Source organism: Bos indicus x Bos taurus, chromosome 22, assembly GCF_003369695.1.
Source record: "Bos indicus x Bos taurus breed Angus x Brahman F1 hybrid chromosome 22, Bos_hybrid_MaternalHap_v2.0, whole genome shotgun sequence".
Classification (NCBI taxonomy): domain Eukaryota; kingdom Metazoa; phylum Chordata; class Mammalia; order Artiodactyla; family Bovidae; genus Bos; species Bos indicus x Bos taurus.
The window spans coordinates 49,888,586-49,909,726 of record NC_040097.1 but is presented as its reverse complement, the minus strand read 5'-3'; the positions used below and the strand labels follow the sequence as shown (position 1 = coordinate 49,909,726).

At 48.4% G+C, this 21,141-nt stretch overlaps 1 protein-coding gene across 1 annotated transcript in view; it reads left to right on the top strand.

The window, feature by feature from the left end:
• The window catches only part of ITGA9 (integrin subunit alpha 9), a 363,244-nt gene that overhangs the window by 17,512 nt on the left and 324,591 nt on the right, over positions 1-21,141 (top strand). The window contains exons 2-4 of the mRNA XM_027523417.1: positions 2,602-2,729; positions 4,862-4,968; positions 14,385-14,508. Of these exons, the coding sequence (XP_027379218.1) occupies positions 2,602-2,729; positions 4,862-4,968; positions 14,385-14,508 (359 nt within the window). The remainder of the gene's footprint in view (positions 1-2,601; positions 2,730-4,861; positions 4,969-14,384; positions 14,509-21,141) is intronic.

Sequence of the window (21,141 nt, the reverse complement as noted above, 5' to 3'; positions counted from 1 at the left end):
TTCCAGAGGCAGTGGGTTCCAGCCCCACTTCTGTTTGGGATTCTGCAGCTGTGGCCCCTCGTGGTGAGACTGAGGCTGGGAGTTGCCCTGGGAGCCCTGGGTGCGGGGTCAGGGGGGCACAGATCCTGGGGTGTTACTGAGCAGCAGCAGGCAGCTTAGAGGAACCCCCACTGTTGGGGGCCCGGCTCCTCTCACACCCAGTGTGGTGTGATTCGATTCCTCACAGGATCAGATATACAGACTCTAAGACTGAGCTGGAAAGAAAGGCTCCAGTAAGGAGACCCTTCCTGTTCCCTGGGGGTTGAAGGATTGAGCACAGGGACCCATGTGGCTCCTTATGAACCTGACACCATGTCTCTGAGCAGATTAGGGTGGTGTCCCTCGTGGGCTCTGCCAACCTTTGCTGAATGACTGTCTGAGGGTCTCAGTCCTCCATGGTCTAATCTGAGGGTCTACACCTCTTTGCTCAGCCGGAGTGTCTGAGGGGAGCAGTGTCATTCTGAGACCAGGGTTGGGGTGAACATTTGAGATCCCAAGATGAAGGAGGCTTTCAGAAACGAGTTAGAGGAGCCTGCTTCAGCTTTCTGCTGCCCTAGGGAGGCTGTATAAGGTCCTTGTAACCTGTGCTATTAGTCACCTTGTCCAGAGATGCATAAAGGAGAATGCATTCCGTTCCCAGGCCAGGGGGCCATGAGCTTTTTCATAACATGCCTGATACTCTTGGGAGGGGAACTGCACTTCCTTTCTGGGCTGCGTGAGATATGGGCAACTCACAGAATCAGATATAGGCCCTTGTTCCGCTGAGTGAGTGGCGTGGCATTGTCTGCTCTTTAAGCATGAGCATGGATTCTGTTTAAAGTTTCATTGTACAGGTCCTTGTAGCTCAGTGCCAGCCGTGCCTGACCAAGGGTGCTTGGTATTCTCTGATACAGCTCTTCCACTGACTACTTTGCAGAAACTAGGGACAAAACTCTAGGTCAGAACTGTTTTTGTAACATGTTCTATACCCAAATGTGTCTCTCTGTCGTCTTGGCACATCTTGCTCTTCTCCTCTGGGGAGTAGGGTCCTGCTGGGGACGATGGTTCATCTCCAGGGCAGACTTGCCTTGTGGCTCAGTGGTAAAGAACCCATCTGCCAAAGTAGGAGATGCAGGTTCAGTTCCTGGGTTGGGAAGATCCCCCAGAGAAGGAAATGGCAACCCACTCCAGTATTCTTGCCTGGAGAATCCCATGGGCTAGGAGGAGCCTGGCGGGCTACAGTCTGTGGGGTTGCAAACAGTCGGAAATGACTTAGCAACTCAGCAGCAGCAACATCCTCAGGGCAGCTTTTTGGTTCAAGATGAAGGACGTAGAGCCACGTTCTTGCCCTGTTGTAGGCAAACTCATCTAGCTCTGGTGTGCCTTGGGCTAGAGGTTGTGGTTTATAATTTCACTCTGTTGTTACTTCTTTCCTGTCACCCTAAAGGTACATATCGTGGGGTGGGGAGCAAGAGTGGGACACAGTAGAAATGGCATTTCTAAACTTCTCATTTTTTGTTTATTCATAAATTTTTAATAAAATTTCACAATTTTAAATTATTCACAAATTTGTATAAACACAACTCAGTTTGAAAAAGAGAACATTTTCAAGCACCTTCCTCCAGAAACCCTTCTTCCTGGTTATACCCTGCCTTCTTCTCCCGAGAGGTCAGTGTGTTCCTGACCTCTAACACCACCCTGAAATTTCACCTGCTTTTGAATGTCAGATAAACGGATTCAGGCACTGAGTACACTACTGTCCCCTGTATTTTTTGCTCAGTGTCTGTGAGATTTGTCCATGAGGTTGCAGTCGACTGTTCATTGATTTTTCGTTGCTGTATAGAATTCTGTTTCTACACCACAGTTTAGTTATTCTAGCATTGATGGCTCTTAGGGTTTCTTGTAGTTTGGGGCCATTACAGACCCAATATTTTGTGCGTGTCTCCTGTAGACGTATGTGTGCGTTTCTGCTGGGTATGTTCCTAGAAAGCGGATTGCTGGGTCTGAGGGCAGACACCTGTATAGCTTTCTATAGCTGTATAGTTGATTTGTTTTGCGAAGTGGTTGTGATCATTCACACTGTGCCCAGGAAGGGTGAGGGTCCCATGTGCTCCGTATCCTTGCTAGCACTTGGTGTTTTCAGTCTTTCTGGTTTTAGTCTTCTACAGGATGTGAAGTGGTGTCTCATTTGGATTTCTCTGGTGACAGATAGAGTTGAGCATCTTTTCATATGTTTATTGGCCGCTTTTCTTTTGTCAAGCATCTGTTCAAGTCTTTGGTCTATTATTCGTTGTTGATTTGGGGGAATTCTTTATACATTCTGGATAGGAACCCTTTGGTGGTATGTGTTCCCAAGCAAACTCAGATGTTCTCTAGGCACGTTAAAATCATGACGGGTTCACAGTAGGAGGCCCTTCCTTCTGCCTCTCCCCCGCCACCACCACCCTCAGCACCGTATAATTCTGGGGAATGTCTCCCAGAGAGCATTCAGACAACACACTCACGGCTGGGTGAGGATTTAGCATTGACTGCACTTGCCTGGCACTGGATTGTGACCGAACGCCCTTTATTCTTGATGTGCAGGGTCCTTGTGGGTGCACCAAAGGCGGATTCCAAGTACAGCACTTCAGTGAAGTCCCCTGGGGCTGTGTTTAAGTGCCGAGTCCACACCAACCCTGACCGGAGATGCACCGAACTGGACATGGCTCGAGGTGGGTAGATTTTTCACTGCCAAGATGGGGATGGGTTCTGCACCCTCATACTATCCTCTTTTTCTTCCTAACTATTCACTCACTTTTCCATCTCTCTTTCATTCCCTCTTTCCCTCCCTTCCTTCCTTCCTTCCATCCATCTACCCATCCATTCATCATGTGCTCAGTACCTATTACTTCCTACGCACTGGGATATACCAAACAAAGATCCTACTATCCTGGGCCTTACTAGTTAGTAGGTAAAAAAGACATTAAAACAAATAAAGATCAGAGAAGAGGGGAGGTGAGTATTTGATCTGATCTAGATTGGAGGGTCTGGGGAAGTGACTTTGACACTGGAAAGATGCACAGCGTTTAGCTGGGCAGGTGCTAGAGGCAGAATCTCCAATGGGAGGAAAGTTTGTGGCATTTTAAAATCCAGAGCAAGCCCCAGCATCCCTGGAGTGGTAAGCAGGGGACCATGGAAGCAGGGGAGGATGGCATGGTGAACTGGGGTAAGGTGTTAGGATTCCGTTCCACGTACAAGATGGGAGGCCATTAAAAGCAATGTTAGGTTTTATGATTTAAGTAGGCAAAGAGATGATTGATAGGTGTTTTTAAAAGCCCCCTTGGTCTGATGGAAAGTTCATCATCTTTGGACGTCAGATCTGCCTGGGTTCGGAGCCCAGCTCTGCCTGTTACTTGTTGGGACTCACTGGATGTCTCACTGGATGTCTCCGAGGCTCTTTGGCCTCAGTTTCCTCACCTGTAAAATCAGAAGGATGATAGCCACCTCACAGGGATTACTGTGAGAGGACTGATGGGATAATAGAAGTGAATACACAGAACTGTGCTTGGCACAGAGTCGGTTCTCAAAGTAGCAGTTATTTTACGGAAGTCATCACTTCGAGTCCTCGATTTCGCCAAAGTCCTTTCTCCTCAAGATCTTCTATTATTTTCATTAAATGAGGAATTGTCATGCCTCTCTTTAGCAGAATAGGAGAGGTGTCCGTGGCATTCTCCATGACTGGTTTGTGGGCTGTTACTGGTCCATAACAAATTAAGGAGCTTTTTTTGTAATATACATCAGCAATTTGCTTCCTTGGTGAAAAGTCTTGCTATGAAAAAAAGTCGGATGAATTAAACAACATACATGGTGGTGGAGTCAATTTACATCTTGTTGCAAGTTCCTCATTTAAGGGCTGGTGATGTGGTAGGCGCGGGCGTGCAGCTGTTCCCCGAGACCCTTAGCGCGAAGGTTAGAGGTCACGCTCCGCCAATGGTCGGCAGGGCGGTGTTCTTCTCGGCGGAGAGTGTGGTGAGAGGCGGACGTCGGCCTTCTCCCCGGCCCTCCAGGCCTTCAGGCCAGGCAGCAGGGGAGGCGGGGCCCCGGGGACAGGCCGAGGGCTGTGTCCTCCTGAGCCGTCGTCACGGCAGCCCACCGGCCCTGGCCCAGGCCTGGAGGAGGCGGGAATCTCGCCTGACCTCTGCAGCGCGATGGCAGTAGGCGCCTCCCTGGGTTGAAGTCTGAGGAACCCAGCCCCCATTTGGGCGGCCTAGGGGCCGCTGGGTGCTGGGTGCCTGGCTCCCTCAGCAGTGATGGTCCCTGACCCTGAGCGTACTTGGGGCTGAGAGCCGCCTCTCAGCTGGGCTGAACACTGGCAGGAGGACCCGGGCTGGGGGCTGGACCAGCCCTTGGGCAGGGGGATGGGCCTGCTCGGGGACCCCTCCTCATAGCCAGGCCTGGACCTCGGAGAATGAGAGTTGAGTCTTGGGACTTGAGTCCTGTCTTGTCAGAACAGAGAATAACATTGGTTTGGGTAGAGGTTTATGGGAACATTGTGACCTGACCTCAGGAACAAAGGATCTGACACCAAGAAGTTTGTCACAGCCCCTCCCTCACCTTTCCTAGGAAAGGCCTTTGCTGAGAGCTTTCTGGGAGTTTGGGGTTTCAAGGCACGAGCCACCTGTCTCCTTGCAGGGCCCTGCACTAAACCTTTCTCTTCTCCACCCCTGACTTGTATCGTCTGGCCTCACTGGGCTCAGGGATTTGCTTTCACTGACAGTAACAAATGCGTGGGTTGTAGACTGCCCTTTGGAAGGTAGACAACAGCGTTCCTCAGGCCAGGTCTGACTTTCCTGTCTTTCCTCAGGGAAGAATCGGGGCATGCCCTGTGGAAAGACCTGCCGGGAAGACCGAGATGATGAATGGATGGGGGTCAGCCTGGCGCGGCAGCCCAAGGCCGATGGCCGTGTGCTGGTAAGGCCTCCTGGGGGAGCCGTGGGGAGGGGGTGGCAGCCTGGAAATGAATGACTTTGACCCCTTTGCAAAGCTGGATGGCATGGCGATAAGGGCATGGCTTTGAGATTGCCTCTTCTGGAAGACTGCTTGGACAAATGATTCATCTTTTTATTTTCTTTGTCTGTCAAATGTTAATCATGTCTATTCCAGGGTATTGAGATGTGGCTATTGAAAAAGGGCAAATGAAATGTATGTGGAAAGTGCTTTGTATAAATAAATTTCGATCATTACATAAGCATTTTCCTGTGGGTATCTTTTTAAATTGAGTTACAATTTACATAAAATTGTTGTTGTTTAGTTGCTGAGTCGTGTCTGACACTTTTGCGATCCCATGAACTATAGCCCCACCCTCCCCAGCCTCCTCTGTCCATGGGGTTTCCCAGGCAAGAATACTGGAGTGGGTTGCTGTTTCCTTCTCTAGGGAATCTTCCCAACCTAGGTATCCAACCTGAGCCTCCTGCACTGGCAGGCGGATTCTTTACTACTGTGCCACCAGGGAAGCCCTTCCATAAACTGCACAGATCTTAAGATTACAGTTTGGGTTTTGGCATTTATACACACTTGTGTGACCACCCACCCATCAAGATACAGAACATTTGTCGTCCCAGTCATTTTCTTATGTTCCTTACTGGCCAGAAAAACAAAATGTAAAACAGAAGTAATGCTGTATCAAATTCAGTAAAGACTTTTAAAACTGGTCCACGTGAAAAAAAAAATATCCAGTCACTCTGGCCACATTGCAAGTGCTCAGTAGTCACAGATGTCCACTGGCTGCTGCGTCGGCTGGCACAGAGGAAACGTGGTCTCAACAGAATCTGTAACTGACCCAGAGGTCTTGTTTTGTCCACTTTTGTCCTTCACACTTTTCTCTTAAGGTATAACACTCAAGTTCTTAACGTGCCCAGTTTCATTGAAGAGCCTGGCACATGTGTTCATGTATACATGTATTTATGTTTCTGACTTCATAGGCCTTTTATTGAAAGCTATATAAATGTTTTTGAGAAGGGAAAATAATATTAGCTGCCATTTCTGGAGGGCTTCCTTTGGGCCACAGGCTGTAAAGCTGGGGGTTTCACATATATTTAATCCACAGGGAAAACCAGATTTTCCTTAAGGATCTAGGCAGAGTGTTTCTGAGCCCTCTCTGAGGAGCCCGTTTTGCATTCAGCTTCTCAGTGGTAAGGGCTGTTGGTCTGAATTCTGCCTGCCTCTCAGCACAAATCAGGCGTTTCCCCGTTGGGCCCCTCTGGGGAGAGAGGAAGCAGCTGGATGCTGTCGCCAGCATCACAGGGCCTCCCTACTAGACACCGTGGGTCATGCTGAGCCCCCCAGCCCAGCATTTGCCTTGGTTTCCAGCCCTTTAATCACTGTCACCCACTGCCCTGGACCTTCTCCAACATCTGCCTTCCCCCAGACATGGTGGCCTGACCCTGACTGCATGACCAGGCCCAGGAGGCTTGTCTGTCATCCTGTGGGAAGGAAGACAAGAAGCTGATCCATCCGTAAATCAAAGTGGCCTGAGGTCAGTATTCAGAACAAAGGAGATGGGGGTCTAGTGGCAGCACAGTACACAGTCCCCGAGAGCTCCGATCCTCGACGCAGAGGCTGCTCCCGTGAAAACGCTTCCCCTCCCCATGGAAGGATGACCTCCGTGTGGCCGAGAGCTTCTTCCTGGAGGGTTCTGCATCATTGCAAAAGAGTACCCGGAGGGGCTGTCTCTGTGGACGTGAAGAGCGGTGAGGATCAGGGGGACCATTGAGCCAAGGAAGCTGGAAAAGACTAGCTGGAGTGTGATGCTCCTGTTCTAATTCATTGTATGCAGAGTTAATTTTTTCATGTTTTATGCAATTACTGTAGCGTCTATTCTGGAAGCTACTCTGTGGGGGGTGGGGAAGGAGAGGCATCCAGCAGCATCTGTTTTCCTCGTGGCTTTTTTGTATTGTGGTCAAAAACAACCCGAGGGCTTCCCTGGTGGTCCAGTGGTTAAGAATCTGCCTTGCAATGCAAAGGACACAGGTTCGATCCTTGGTCTGGGAAGATCCCATGTGCAGTGGCGCAGCTAAGCCCATGCGGCAGAACCACTGAGCCATGTGCTACAGTTACTGACGCCTGTGCGCCTGGAGCCCATGCTTTGCAACTGGAGAAGCCACTGCAATGAGGAGCCCATGCACCTTAACGAAGAATAGCTCCTGCTCACGGCAGCTAGAGAAGGCCTTCTAGAAGCAATGAAGACCCAGCACAGCCAAAAACCAAAGTAAATCTTTAAAAGAAAAAAACCCTATGAAGTTGGGACTTCCCTGCCAGTCCAGTGGTTAAGACTTTCCTTCCAGTATAGGGGGTACAGGTTTGGTCTCTGGTTGGAGAGCTAAGATCCCACATGCCTCAGGGTCAAAAAACCAAAACAGAAAGCAAAAGCAGTGTTGTAACAGATTCAATAGAGACTTTAAAAATGATCCGCATCAAAAAAGATCTTAAAAACCAACACGAAATTTACCATGGTATCCATTGTTATGTGTATAGTATAGTGAGCTATATGTACATTGTTTTACAGCAGACTTCTAGAACTTTTACATCTTGCAAAATAAACTCTAAACTTATTCAGCCTCACTCTTCCCCCCAGTCCCAGGCAACTTTCTTTCCTTAAGAGTTCGGCTACTGTACATACTGTATGATCCCATTTGCATGATTCATTTGTCTTTTTTGTGACCAGCTTATTTCACTTGGCATAGTGTCCTCAAGTTTCATCCATATTGAAGTATAGGGCAAGATTTCCTCATTTTTTAAGGCTGAATAATATTCACTGTATATATATACCACATTTGCTTTATCCATTCATCTATTGATATTTGGGTTGCTTCCACATCTTTTTTTACAAATTTTTTTGCCATGCTGCGTGGCATGTAGGATCTTATTTTCATGACCAGGGATCGAACCTGTGCCCCCTGCAGTGGAAGTATGGAGTCCTGTGCCGTTCATTGCACCGCCAGGGAAGTCCTACTTCCGTGTCTTGGTTATTGTGCATAATGCTGCTATAAATATTGGTGTGCAACTCTCTCTCGGAGATCCTGCTTTCAGTTGTTTTGAATATAAACCCAAAAGTGGCATTGCTAGATCTTATTGTGATTTTATTTTGGATTTTTTGAGGACCCCCCCTACTGTTTTCCACAGTGGTTGTACCATTTTACATGCTTCCCAGCAGTGCACAAGGGGAGGGTTCCAATTTCTCCATGTCTTTGCCAACACTTTATTTTTTGTGTGTGGGAACTGCCCTAATGTGTATGAGGTGGTATCTCACTGTGATTTGTATTGTCCTAACGATTAGTGGTGTTGAGCATCTTCTCATGGGCTTGTTGGCCATTTGTCTGTCTTCTCTGAAGAAATGTCTGTTCAGGTCCTTTGCTTATTTTTTAAAATGGGTTGTTTTTTGTTGAGTTCTTCTCATGGCTTTTAGCACGTATGCCATCTTGTCAGGAAAGGCCTATCCCAGGTCCAGTCTGTCCTCCCTGGTTTAGACTCTGCCACCTCCATGAAGCCTGTTACCATGATGGTGTTGTCAGGAAAAAGCTGAGCATCTTTGGGTCATCAGAAGTTCAGCGTTATGTTATTATCTTATGTGCATGACTTGTTTTGTGCGTATATGTCCTTTTTAATGGGAGCCACTTGGGGATAGAGACCAAATTTTTGACCCTTTCCACTCTCAGCTCTAGGAGAAGGTCTCTCTAAGGAGTGGCTTCTGAAAGTATGTTTGAATAATGTAAAGAAAGTGAAAGTGTTAGTCGCTCAATCATGTCTGACTCTTTGCGACCACATGGACTGTAGCCTGCCAGGCTCTTCTGACCATGGAATTCTCCAGGTAGGAATACTGGAGTGAGTAGCCATTCCCTTCTCCAGGGGATATTCCAGACCCAGGGATTAAACTCAGGTCTCCTGCATTGCAGGCAGATTCTTTACTGTCTGAGCCACCAGGGAAGCCCTAATGTAGGGACTGAGTGTCAGTACTAAAGCAATTAGAAACCGAATCAATTGCCATCTTTTTGGTGGCTGACTCTAAGCAGCTGAGGATGCATGAGACAAAGGCTATAAAATGCCCCTTGGAACTGACAGGTGACATTAGGAGACAAGGAGGGTGACCCAGTCCATATTTTTGTTTTGGAGGTTTCATATCCATTTGAATTTTCTTTCATGTCTTATTTATGTCAAAACTTTCTGGCAGGCAAGTGTTTATTTTAAAATTAAGAACAGGAAGATATGTTTCGTTCAATCGCATTTTGAGAACTCTGTAGTTGTCTGGGGGTGTTGGCTTCACACCTATATCCCCAAGAAGCATAATACTGGATTCCAAGGTTGGATTTGAAATGGGAGAGGTGGGATAGCTCTTTTTGAAAGTAGCATCTGATGCTGACTTTAAAGTAAAGAACGGATAGAGAGTTTGAAAGCTGTGATGGAGAATTAAATACCTTGATAATGAATGGCATTTTCTGGTCCACAGACCCACCAGCCAGCTCTGGCAAGATCCAGGATGTTGGGCCTGTCTGGCAGGCTGCCCTCAGCTCAGTGCCTGCCAGTCTCGCATCCACCACCTTGTGGTTCTTCCGGCACCCCAGGGACCAAGTGATAACACACATGGACACAGCATCGGGATTAGAGGCCCCTTCCCCTTGTACTTTCACCCCACACCCCCAGTGTGCAGATGACAGTTCAAGAAACAGGGGGAAAGTCACTTCTGGTAATAACTACCCAACAAACCCGGCATGGGCACTGAGCCGTCTCTTCAGCCTGGGAGCGCAGCTCACAGTGTTCAAGTCTGACCTTTCTGTTTTTCAGCAGAGTCTGCAAGGCTCAGGCAACAACTAAAGACAGCAACTAGCTGACTTCTGGGAGGAAGAGGTGTTCTCCAGCTCTGTCTCTTGGCTGTTTCCTTTCCAAGGGTCAGGGCTGTTGCTGTCTTTCTATTCACCACTTCTCATCTTGGCCATTTTTTCAAAGCCACAGGATATACTTTGCATTTACTTCTGTTGCTTTGTTTCCTGATTTTTTTTTTAAGTAAACTTTTTGTTGAGCAGTAACAGCCATGCAGAAAAATGCCCCAAATCATCTGTATACATCTCTTTTTATAGTTGTTTTTTTTTTTTTTTTATAAAAGTTTATTCTTAAATGAACAATGGTTTCCAAGACAACACTTCATTCTAGCTATAGGTGGCAACAGATATTGTGGCAGGGGATCCAGATGTTTAAACAGGAATGCAGCTAAGAGTCATCATTGCCGCAGGCATAAGGAACAACTTGCTTTTTGCCAGATTTCTTAATTCCATCTGTGGCCAGGAGGCCTCTCCCCACAGCCTTCACTTTTAGCTCGGCGAGTTTCTTCTGCTTCTCCTTGGATGCCTTATCTTGCTCTTCCATCTCCTTGGCTTGCTTCTTAGACTGCTTCAAGGGCTGCTGCTTGCCCCTTCACGGCCCGACGTGGCTCCTGCCGCCCCTTCCCCAGCTGTATATATATTAATAAATTTTCAGGAGGTGAACATTCTCAGAATGACTTTCCCAGAACCCCAGTAGTCGCCATTCCTGGGCCTCCCGGGCCACCCCCTCCTCCATTTGAAGGGGAGCTGCTTTGGGGGGTGGAATCTGTGGTATCAGGGCCCTGATCTCCTGCACCCCGTCTTCTCAGTGGCTGACGGCCTGTCTGCTCCTGACTGTGCTGGGTAGACCTGAGGCATGGGAAAAGCTCTGGTCATCTGTGCATGGTGAGGGTGGGTGGGGTGGCGGGAGAGCCATCTGGAGGGGCCCAGTACCTGCCCCCCTAATCCAGGAAGGACATTGTCATACCACAAAAAGGCCTTCAAAATAAATTGCTTCTTTATTTCCTTCTTATTCTTTTGGTAGCAAAAACAACCCTTGTAACTTGAAATATGTCAGATGCTGAGATGTGGGGTGGTCCTAGACCTTTCCCCCTTTTGTTATACTTTTCTGGAATCTGAGTTGGAGTAAGTCTTGCTGTTTCCAGAGGGTGCTCTCTTTTTCCTGTTGGAGGTCCCTGTCTCCTCCCTGCCCCCCACCCTTCTCTCTCACAGCAGAATTCATTTGGAAAGATTGATAGAGATTTTAATGCTTTGGAGACAGTCCCTAGGAATTTTTCTTAATGTTGGAGTCAGATTGACATGTGTGTATGTAGAAGGATAATCAGGGCTAAACAGTCTTTTCTTTCTGTAATTTATGTTCAGAGACACTTTTTCTTGTTTTCTTACATGCAAACTGCCTTTGACACTTTGATCTCTGACCTCACAGAATGCCTTAATTTTAGTTTAGTTTGCTGTGAATGCAATCTTTGGCTCTTCTAGGAATTCCCCAAGATCACTCCTTAAATAGTTTATGACACTTAAAAAAAAAAAAAGGCAATAAGCTGGACATGAAATACAGAAGGTCCATCCTCATAAGAGTAGTGTGCACCATGACAAACACCCGCCTCCCTTTACAGTCCCTCTAACCCATACATACAGTAAAACACGGAAAGCCCTGGGGCTTTGCCAAATCCATAAACTAAAAGATAACTCATTTACCAGCTAATTGGATGGTAAGCGATTCAAGTTTGGAAGCTATCAGAATGTAGTTGGAAATAAAAATAAAAACTTAGTGGAATGGAGTGATTATCCACTGAATGATAGCTTTGTTTAGCTTCTTGCTTGACATGATTTTAGTCTATCGAGATGTGCTAGAAGCACAGAACAGCACAGAATGGGGAGGAATGGAGGTGGTTTGCAGTATAAGGAATAACAAGAGATTGTTTTTCACGTTCATTGTCGTAGGGCAAGAGGCAGAGTGTGGGCAAGCTGAGATTTCCTGCCACTCTGAGTTCCCTTGCTTTCTCATGGGTAGGGAGTGGCTTTGTCGGTGGCCCTTGGGTGGTTTGCTTGGAGGGATGAAGATCAGAGAGGTTGGCAGGCAGTGATTTTTTTCATCAAGTGACTTCGGGGATACCTAGGCCCTGGAGAGCCCCACTCCCTTCGTCCAGTGGCCTTGGCATCCCGTTCAACCTCAGAGAGGTCATTTCTGGGGTCCTAAGACCTTTGGGGAGGCTGTAAGGATAATAGCTACCTGACCTGCCCCAAAGGGTGGGTTTTGATGGCTTCTTAGGTGGGAATTGGGAGTTATAAGTTGGAAATGTTTCCGAGTGAGATAAGGAGGATTCTGAAGTCTGGGTTTCCATGTTGTTTGCAGCCCTTACCAGCTCTGGAACTTGAGCAAAACACAGTCTAAAACGCAGGGTTCCCATATACAAAATGGGAATTCTAAGATATCTTCCCACCTTTCAGGGTTGCAGAAGAGGTCAGATGTGGGCCATGTAAATTCTGAATGTTGCTTGCCTGTGTGCTCAGTCGTGGCTGACTCTTTGCTATCCTGTGGACTGTAGCCTGCCAGGCAACTCTGTCCATGGGATTTTCTAAGCAAGAATACTGGAGTGGGTCACTATTTCCTACTCCAGGGGAGTGGGTTGCCATTTACTTCCCCACCCAAGGATCAAACCCAGGTCTCCTGTATCTCCTACATTGGCAGGTGGATTCTCTACCACTGTGCCACCTGGGAAAATCAAATGCTGAATGTTACAGCCTATAGAAACAGTGTGTTTGATACGAACAAATAAGTTAAAAACTGATTACTTTAAAATGCAGTCTTTTAAGAAAATGAATCTGTTGGCTAGAGTGAAGCAACCTGACAACCGTACTGAGTGTGAATGTCCACGAGCAATGGGGAGGGCTGGGCAGGGTAAACAACTTTGCAGGAAGCAGTCTGGCTTCTCACCAGCCTTGCGGGTGCATCTGAACATGAGGCTGGGTGTGTCCAGGGCTGGTGGGAATGGATCTGTATTCTCGCTTCTGGCTCCCAGGACTGTCTTCCCTCCTGGCGTCTCCTGGCACGTGCTACCCCAGTGCCGGGAGACTGCCCTCTAGAGATGACCAGAGGGTTGGTCTCAGCTCCTCACCCATGCCAAGCTCTTACCCATCTCAGGGCCCCTCCCAGCTGCTCCCTCACTTTCTTCAGGTATCTACTTAGATGTCACCTCTTTGGGGGGTGCTCAGGCCACTTCTTGGCCCAAGGGACCATCCTGGTGAGATGGAAATGCTCTCTGTCTTGCTAAGGGTTTGGTTACAGGAATGTAGGTGTTTGACCACACTCATTAGATGGCTTTGACAGACATGCACACTTGAGATCTGTGCACAGTACACTTGAGATTTTTGCGTTTTTATGTATGTAAATTCACTTCAAAAGACCATCAACAAACCTTTACTTCTGATTAATGATATAAAACAGTTACACGTCAGCAGTTTCTTACGGTTCAACCGAATTCTTTGCCCTGAACCTGACAACGAACTTCTGAAGGTGCTCCAGAGATCAGTGGCCTCGGCTCACTCGGGAGCTTGTTTAAAATGCAGATTCTCAGGGTCCTGCAGATTGGCCAAGCCAGCTCTCAGGGTGGGGCCTAGTGCTGTGTGATTTAGTGAGACTTCCAGGTGACTCTGAAGGGCCTCAAGTTTGATGGAGGCCAGCGACTGCTCGAGTGGGCAAGCAGGTGGTGCCGTGAAGATCAGGGTCTGTTGTGGGCAGAGCAACACCTCTTGTCTCTAGCTTTTTCTCAGCATGTCCTTTGGTCCTCAGGCCCGTTAGCTCCACCTCTGCATCCTGAGGTCACCCCCTTCTCCGCTCTCCACTGCCCCCATCCTGGTCCAGGCAGCAGCATCTCTCACCTGGATGCTCACCTCTACCCTCACCTACCTACAGTCACCACTTGGCAGCCCAATTATCTTTCCAAGTTGTGAGTTAGACCACACCACTCACCTGTGTAAGACCCTCCATTGGCACATCCACTAAAGTCACAGTCATCCTGGAGGTCTGCAAGATCCCCGGGGACTGCCCCTGTCCTCTCTCTGACCTTAGCTTGCCCCAGAGCAGCCCCACAGGCCGCCTTTCTTTCTCTTGGCTCTGCAAGCCTTCTTCTCCATTGCCCCTGATATTCCCTCTGTGCCCAGGGTGTTTGGCTCTTTCTCATCCTTTCGACCGCCCCTGGCCTCCAGGTGAAAACCGTCCTCCCTACTGCTAGATCCTTAGCCCATCACCCTGTGTCCTTTCTCCCCAGCATTTGTTATGCTCCTTGTTTGTTTATATGTTTGTTGATTGTCTGCTGCCTCCCAGGGGCACCCCCGACCAAGCTCCCACGGTCTGCTGATGCCTAGCATGGCGCCGGGGCTGGGTGGGAGAGAATGTGGCTTCCCAGCCAGTCTGTGCCGCTCTGCTCCCACAGAACTGCCTGGTACTGCTGGGCTCTGCTTTGTGACCTCCTGGCCTGACTGTCCTGCTCTGAACCTCTCTCTGTCCCGTAGGCCTGTGCCCACCGCTGGAAGAACATTTACTATGAAACAGACCACATCCTGCCCCACGGCTTCTGTTACATCATCCCGTCCAACCTCCAGGCCAAAGGCAGGACGCTGATCCCTTGCTATGAAGGTGAGTGCCGGTTGATCCTCCCTTGCCCCCAACCCATATCACATCTCAGACAACCCCCACCCATTTCCATACCACCATCCAAACACTCCTCGCTGCTTTCCACACTCCAACAGGAGGGCTGCACCGTGTCGCCGGGTGGCCCTTTGGTGTCTGAGGATCAGGTAGTGAGGAAGGTGGGAAGGGACAGCATTTCCAGGCCTTTCCCAGCCTTGCCCATCTGTGCCACAGAGCCCATGGTACTCCCCAAGCTTTATGAAGTCTCAGACTGAAATTCACCAGCCTCTCGGTTTCCTGACACTGCCAGATGGTGTGCAGCCTTGGGAAACTTGCTTTCCCTCTCTGGGCCTGTTTCCTTCCCCTGAAAATTCAGAGATTGGCTCAGATGGTCTCCATAGTCCCGTGCAGCTCCCAGATGGTCATAAGACTCCTGAGGTAGCTCCTGGCCACACCCGTGGACAGTTGCCCTGAGACAGAGGGAAGAGAAGGCCCAGGGTTAAGTCACTGTCACATCTCAAGTCTGGTTTTCATTCTCATGCAGTGCACGCACCCTGCAGATGCCGGAGAGTTGGGTGCACCCTCAGCGTGGTCTTGAGAGCTCCTCACCAAGGGGTGCTTAGAGTCTGGGAAGGAAAATGTTTTCTCAGCCTCCCTGCTTAGAAATTTCTAATGCCTGGGCTTGGGACCATTGAACATCATGACTTAGCTCAGCTGAATTTGAGCTTTAAGGATTCAGTGTCACTTACTGCAGTTTTATAACTTGTGCTCTCAGGGTTTTCTTAGCCTAATTTTAAGTGAGCTAAGTGCTTGGCTGTTTATGTTTTAATTCCCTCCCTAATTTATTTGTTTGGACAGAAATCTCCACTAGCCCGTGGCCACCTTTCCCCTGGGCCTCCGTGGCTTTTCCCATGTTTCCAATTTTGTGGCCATTGAAGAGGGGCCCTGGGAAAGGCCGGGTCCCTGCAGGAGGCACGGACCCTCTGCTCCGCGAGGGGGACCCTTTCTTTGATCCCACGTGAGCATCTGATCAGCTCTGGCAGAAACATGCCAGGCAGCTGAACTCTGGCCCTGTTTATCTCAGAACTGCCACAGTCATAAGGGAAACCTCACCTGCAAAATGGATGATGATGTGATCAGTCAAGAGAGGGAGGGATAGGTCAGATATAGATAAGGGGCCAGGACTGTGTCCTGACCGCCCCAGATTGTTGCCGACTGGGTACCTCGTAAGTTTGGGGAATAGTGAGAGAGTTGGTAGGACTGATGGAGGTGGTGGGGATTGAAGTCAGCTAGTTATGCAATAGAACCAGGACTCTGGTTTTCCCAGAAGGTATGTTGTGAAATAGGGCCACGTTGCCACCCCTGGCGACTCCTCTGTACACCCCCACGGGTGTCAGAAAGCAGGAGGACAGCCCTTAGGCGAGGGAGCTGGGGTCGCATGTCCATGTATGCATGTAGCTGCCGTGGCTCACTCTTTCAGAGCATCTGTTATCTGGCAGTTGGTGTGGGTGAGTCAATAGTAGAATGTGGTTGGCCTGGGCACTTTTATATATTCTCTCATTTCATGCAAACTTGGTATCTTTCTTCACTTGGGTTAGTTGCTTTTGAAAGTTATTCCAGAACACCAGTGGGGAGCAGGAAAGTGAGAACGGGGAAAGCAGCACATGTGTGGAAGTTGCCCATGAGTTACCAGGCTGGGCCACTGGGATGCAATCTCAGGGCCAGTGCAGGACACACACTTCCCAATTCTCCTGCCTGAGGGAGGAGGAGCTGGGTCTGTATCCACTGGGCATCCTGCCCTGCCACGTATGTGGGCAGGGCAAGTCCCCAGGCAGAGAGATGTGGGTGCTGGCTGGCAGGTGGAAGTCAGGCCGTGTGATAGAAGTGTTGAGGGGGCCTGGGGGGCTCCTGTGAGTGGGCTTCTGTGTTGCCTTTCTCCTGGTACCAGTGAGGATGCATTTAATTGCCAAAGGTCACTCAAACAGCAAATGGTGCATAGACCTGGGTTTTGAGTTTTGCATCTGTCTGACCTCAGCAAATCATTTTGTCCCCCAGAGGTTGGAGGGTGGGGGGATTTCTGTTTGTGTTTTGGTGTTTCTGGTTTAAATGAGCTTTAAATAGGAGCCAGTGATTAACCCTCTCAAAAGAAGAGAGGGTGACTGAACTGTCCCAAGGGTCCAGTCACCAGGGGAGGGGAACATGAATGTTTTGGGTGTCGGTGTTCTCAAGAGCACCTGCCTGTCTCCTTTGCGGGAGGCTCTGGGCTGACCTTGGCAGGAGCATGAAAGCCTGTGTGAGCCGAGGAGTGCGGGATGGGGCCAGGTGGCAGGGTGTCACGTCTGCTGCACGTGTCCGTCATTCACAGAAGAGTGTGAGCTCCAAGCCCAGGCCTAAAAAGGCCTCATGTATTTCCACCCACCCCTCCAGGTACTTCAGACCATCACCCTGAACATGTTCTCCATCATTCACTGGTCCCAGAAGGGAGACATGTGTAACAGACTGAACCCCAGACATGCAGCCAGAGGCCAGCCAAGTAATCCAAACCCTAGCAGACCTGTAGATGTGCTTGTGAGAAATAAATGCTTGTCATTGTTTGTAAGGAGATTTCCTGGTTTTTGCACGTCGATGGTTGACTGGCACAGGCTCGTCTCAGGAACCCACATTCCTTGTGCAACAGTGGCTGAGTGATGGGCTCCAGTCTCCAGAATCACTCTTTTCTGTGCTTGATCCTTGACTTAATGACGACCAGCTGGAACCAGCAAGGGAAGTAGCAAAGTGGTCATGCCCTCTGCCCGAGCTTCTTCCCCCACTGGGCTCACACACATCAGGATCCTGAGTCTTTCAGTGCCCAGAGGGGGGAGTATGGGATGGAACCAGGTGGGGACCACTGGGGTTCAAGCAGCCCCTTAGAACAGTGGGGGACTGAACAGAACGTCTCTGTAGTTTTTGGTCCTGTAAGAGGTGAGGGGTGGCAGATGCTCAGATTTCTCTTGAAGAGGGACTGGCAGGTGTGCGGTTGCAGGCCACACTTAGGGCCCTTGCCTGTGCGCCAGCTTTGGGATCTCCATCTCCCTGTTTTGTGGTCTAAACTTAAGGCAACCATCATTTTCTCTTAATGTGGAAAAACTCAAGTAATGCGAGCTGTCTTTTCCAGGTAGGGGATCATGTGGTGGTGAAGTGCAAGGGAAGTATTTTGGAGTTTGACAGAACCTTTCAGATATCACCCAGCCTGGCCTCTTTGTCTTTACTGATGCCCAGAGATGTGGGGTGGCTTGCTCAGGCCCAGTTTTCATTACATGCTGCACAAGGAGGGGGCCAAGCAGTGTAGTGGCTAAGAGCACAAGACTCTGGGCCCAGAGCCCCAGTCCTGGCTCTGCCGCTCACGAATGCCATGACTTCAGATGAGTGACAGCCTCGTGTGCTTAACCTACCTCATGAGGCTGTGGAGAGGATTAAGTTAAAGCTCACAAGGTCTTAGAGCAATGGCTGGCATACGCAGATTAGACAGACAGATAGGAGGGTAGGTAGGTAGGTAGGTAGTAAGGACTACAGTTGACCCTCTGCACCCAGGGCTGCGAGGGGCCAGCTGTGCTGTGCCATTTTATAGACGGGACTTGAGCACCTTCTGTTGGTGGTATCTGCATGGGTTCTGGAACCAGTCCCTCATGGATACTGAGGGAAGATTGTATGTACTAAGCACATATATGCTAATATAACATATCTGCTAATGGAAAGACCGATAACTAAAGCTGAAGCTCCAGTACTTTGGCCACCTGATGTGAAGAGCCAACTCATTGGAAAAGACCCTGATGCTGGGAAAGATAGAGGGCAGAGGAGAAGAGGGAAACAGAGGATGAGATGGTTGGATGGCATCACTGGCTCATGGACATGAGTTTGAGCAAACTCTGTGAGGTAGTGAAGGACAGGAAAGCCTGGCCCGCTGGAGGGTTACAAAGAGGCGGACATGACTGAATGACTGAACAACAGCTACAACAGTTTGCTAATATACTATCTGCCAAGCAAGCATTTGTTAATTACTGTAGGATGACTAATTTTTCTACCAGGGATAGAGTCCACGCAGTTTTATTAAGTACCGAATACCTTTTATGCCCTGTGATAAGTACCTGATGGATAAAACCCAAGAAGTTCCCCATCTATAGGGGAAAACAGAGTTGGAACATGATGTCTCCAAAGTGGCAGAGCTGAGTGAGGAGACTATTCTGTGCCCGTGTAGATGGCTAGGGACCTCTCTCCAAGGGCCCAGGCTGCATCCACGTTCAAGGTTGCATTAAGGCAGGATTATTTCATTTTGCAACCAAAAAGACAGAGCCCTGCCTAGAGTTGGCAGCCTGTTGGGGCCCATGGAAAAGAGGAATGGTGGGTGCTGGGCAGGGCAGAAGAGTGGAAAGACCCAAGGGTGGGGCTGGGCGTGGCGCCATCTCCCAGGCTTCTGCCTCTGTGGCCTCACACTCTAGGGGGACCCTCGATGGGAATGGACGCGGTAATGCCTCCATTGCATTTACCTCTGAGGGTTATTGTGGGAAGCCCCTGCGAAAATGCAGGGGGAAGTGTTCAGAAAGACTGCACACTGTTCTCTAATCATGGCCCGACTGTGGGTCTCGGTGAGGGTCAGCTGTGTTCTCTCCAGAAGGTCAGAAGGCTGATTTAATTTGGAGAGCCTCTAAGAATGTGGGCACCTGTCTACAATGTCTCAAACATTTTAATTCTTAAAAAGTTGGTCTTTGGTTTGGCACAGATTCGTTTTTCTCCTGGCTCTTCAGGTGCTTCCTGTTTCTCATTAGGTGGGAAATGCTATCAGAATATTCTGTTTGGAACCAGGAAATGTAGAGAGAATTGGAAACAAAAATGAATTTAGGACGCAAAAAATGTGGATGGGGCATATCCCTAAGTCAAACCGTTCATTTGGTATGAGAACATCATTACTACCATATGGGGTTTGGTTTTATCAACATGTGTGAGAAAATGAGAAGTTTAGTGGGATGACAGACAGGGACAACTCTTTGTAAATTACAGGGCACACACTAAAACATTAGTGTTAACTGAGTCATGGGATTTTAGTACCCCCCAGAGTGAAGTCAGTGCATTGATAAAATCAAGTGCAGGGATTTCTTTCATCCTTTGCCCTCGAGTCCATGGAGGCAAGAAGCCAGAGCTTGGCAGGAGAGGTGTGTAAACAAGTTATCATTTTATTCTCACTGATATGAAATAATCTGGGAGCAGCTCACCTAACTTAACAAAACATATTCCAAGTCAAACACTGATGAATGCAGTTGGGTACCACTGTATATTAGATCTAGTTTCAGAATCTGACTTTACCACTCACTCATTCCTACGACTGAACCCATAGCTCCTACTTTCTGATTGGGTGACTTTGGGTAGACCACGCCACCCCCCGCCCTCCCTGAACCTCAGTGTCCTCCTCTGTAAAATGGAGAGATTAATCCCTATTACTAACACACACACACACACACACGCACACACGCACACGCACACACACACACACACACACAAGAGGTATTTGGGATTTCCCTGGCAGTCCAGTGGTTAGAACTCTGCTTTCTCTGTGGTTATCTGGTCTGGTAACTAAGATCCCACAAGCTGCACGGTGTGGCCAAAAAAAAATAAAAAAGAGATATTTGAAGTATATAATATGCCTAACAAGGCTATGGTTTTTCCAGTAGTCATGTATGGATGTGAGAGTTGGACTATAAAGAAAGCTGAGCACAGAAGAATTGATGCTTTTGAACTGTGGTGTTGGAGAAGACTCTTGAGACTACCTTGGACTGCAAGGAGATCCAATCAGTCTATTCTAAAGGAGATCAGTCCTAGGTGTTCATTGGAAGGACTGATGGATGTTGAAGCTGAAACTCCAATATTTTGGCCACCTGATGTGAAGAGCTGACTCATTTGAAAAGACCCTGATGTTGGGAAAGATTGAAGGCAGGAGGAGAAGGGGACGACAGAGGATGAGATGGTTAGATGGCATCACCAACTCAATGCACATGAGTTTGGGTAAACTCTGGGAGTTGGTGATGGACAGGGGGGCCTGGCGTGCTGCGGTTCATGGGGTCGCAAAGAGTCGGACACGACTGAGCGACTGAACTGAACTGAACACAGTTTTTAGCTCACAGTGATCATTCAGTAAAAGGGAATTTTCTAATTAACTTTTTAAGTACTATTTTTGTCTCCTTTCGTCTTCACAGAAGATATCCAGCGATCCTGCTTTAATGAATAATGGAGGGTAGAAAGCTGGGTATTGCTAAAAAGATTTTAGGATTCCTTGAAAATATTATATTTTTTAAAATATCTTTGAAAATCCTATTTGCAAAATTTATTTGCTTGGTAAGCGCTCCTCTTTTATGTAGAGGATGTAAAATTTAAATTACGCCATATTTAAATGTTCTCAAGTTTGGAATGATTGGGGTCTTAATCTGTCTAATTTTACTGTCCCTTAAAATGGTCCCATGGATTCCCAAGATTTCTGTACCATTTTCTTTGTATCAGGGGGTGGCCAGGCCTTTAATTCCTAATTTCTTCTGCATCTCTCACGACAGAGATCATTTATAGAGAAGGAAATAAATAGATCCCCTATTTAGATGCGAAGATTCTTCTTCTAAT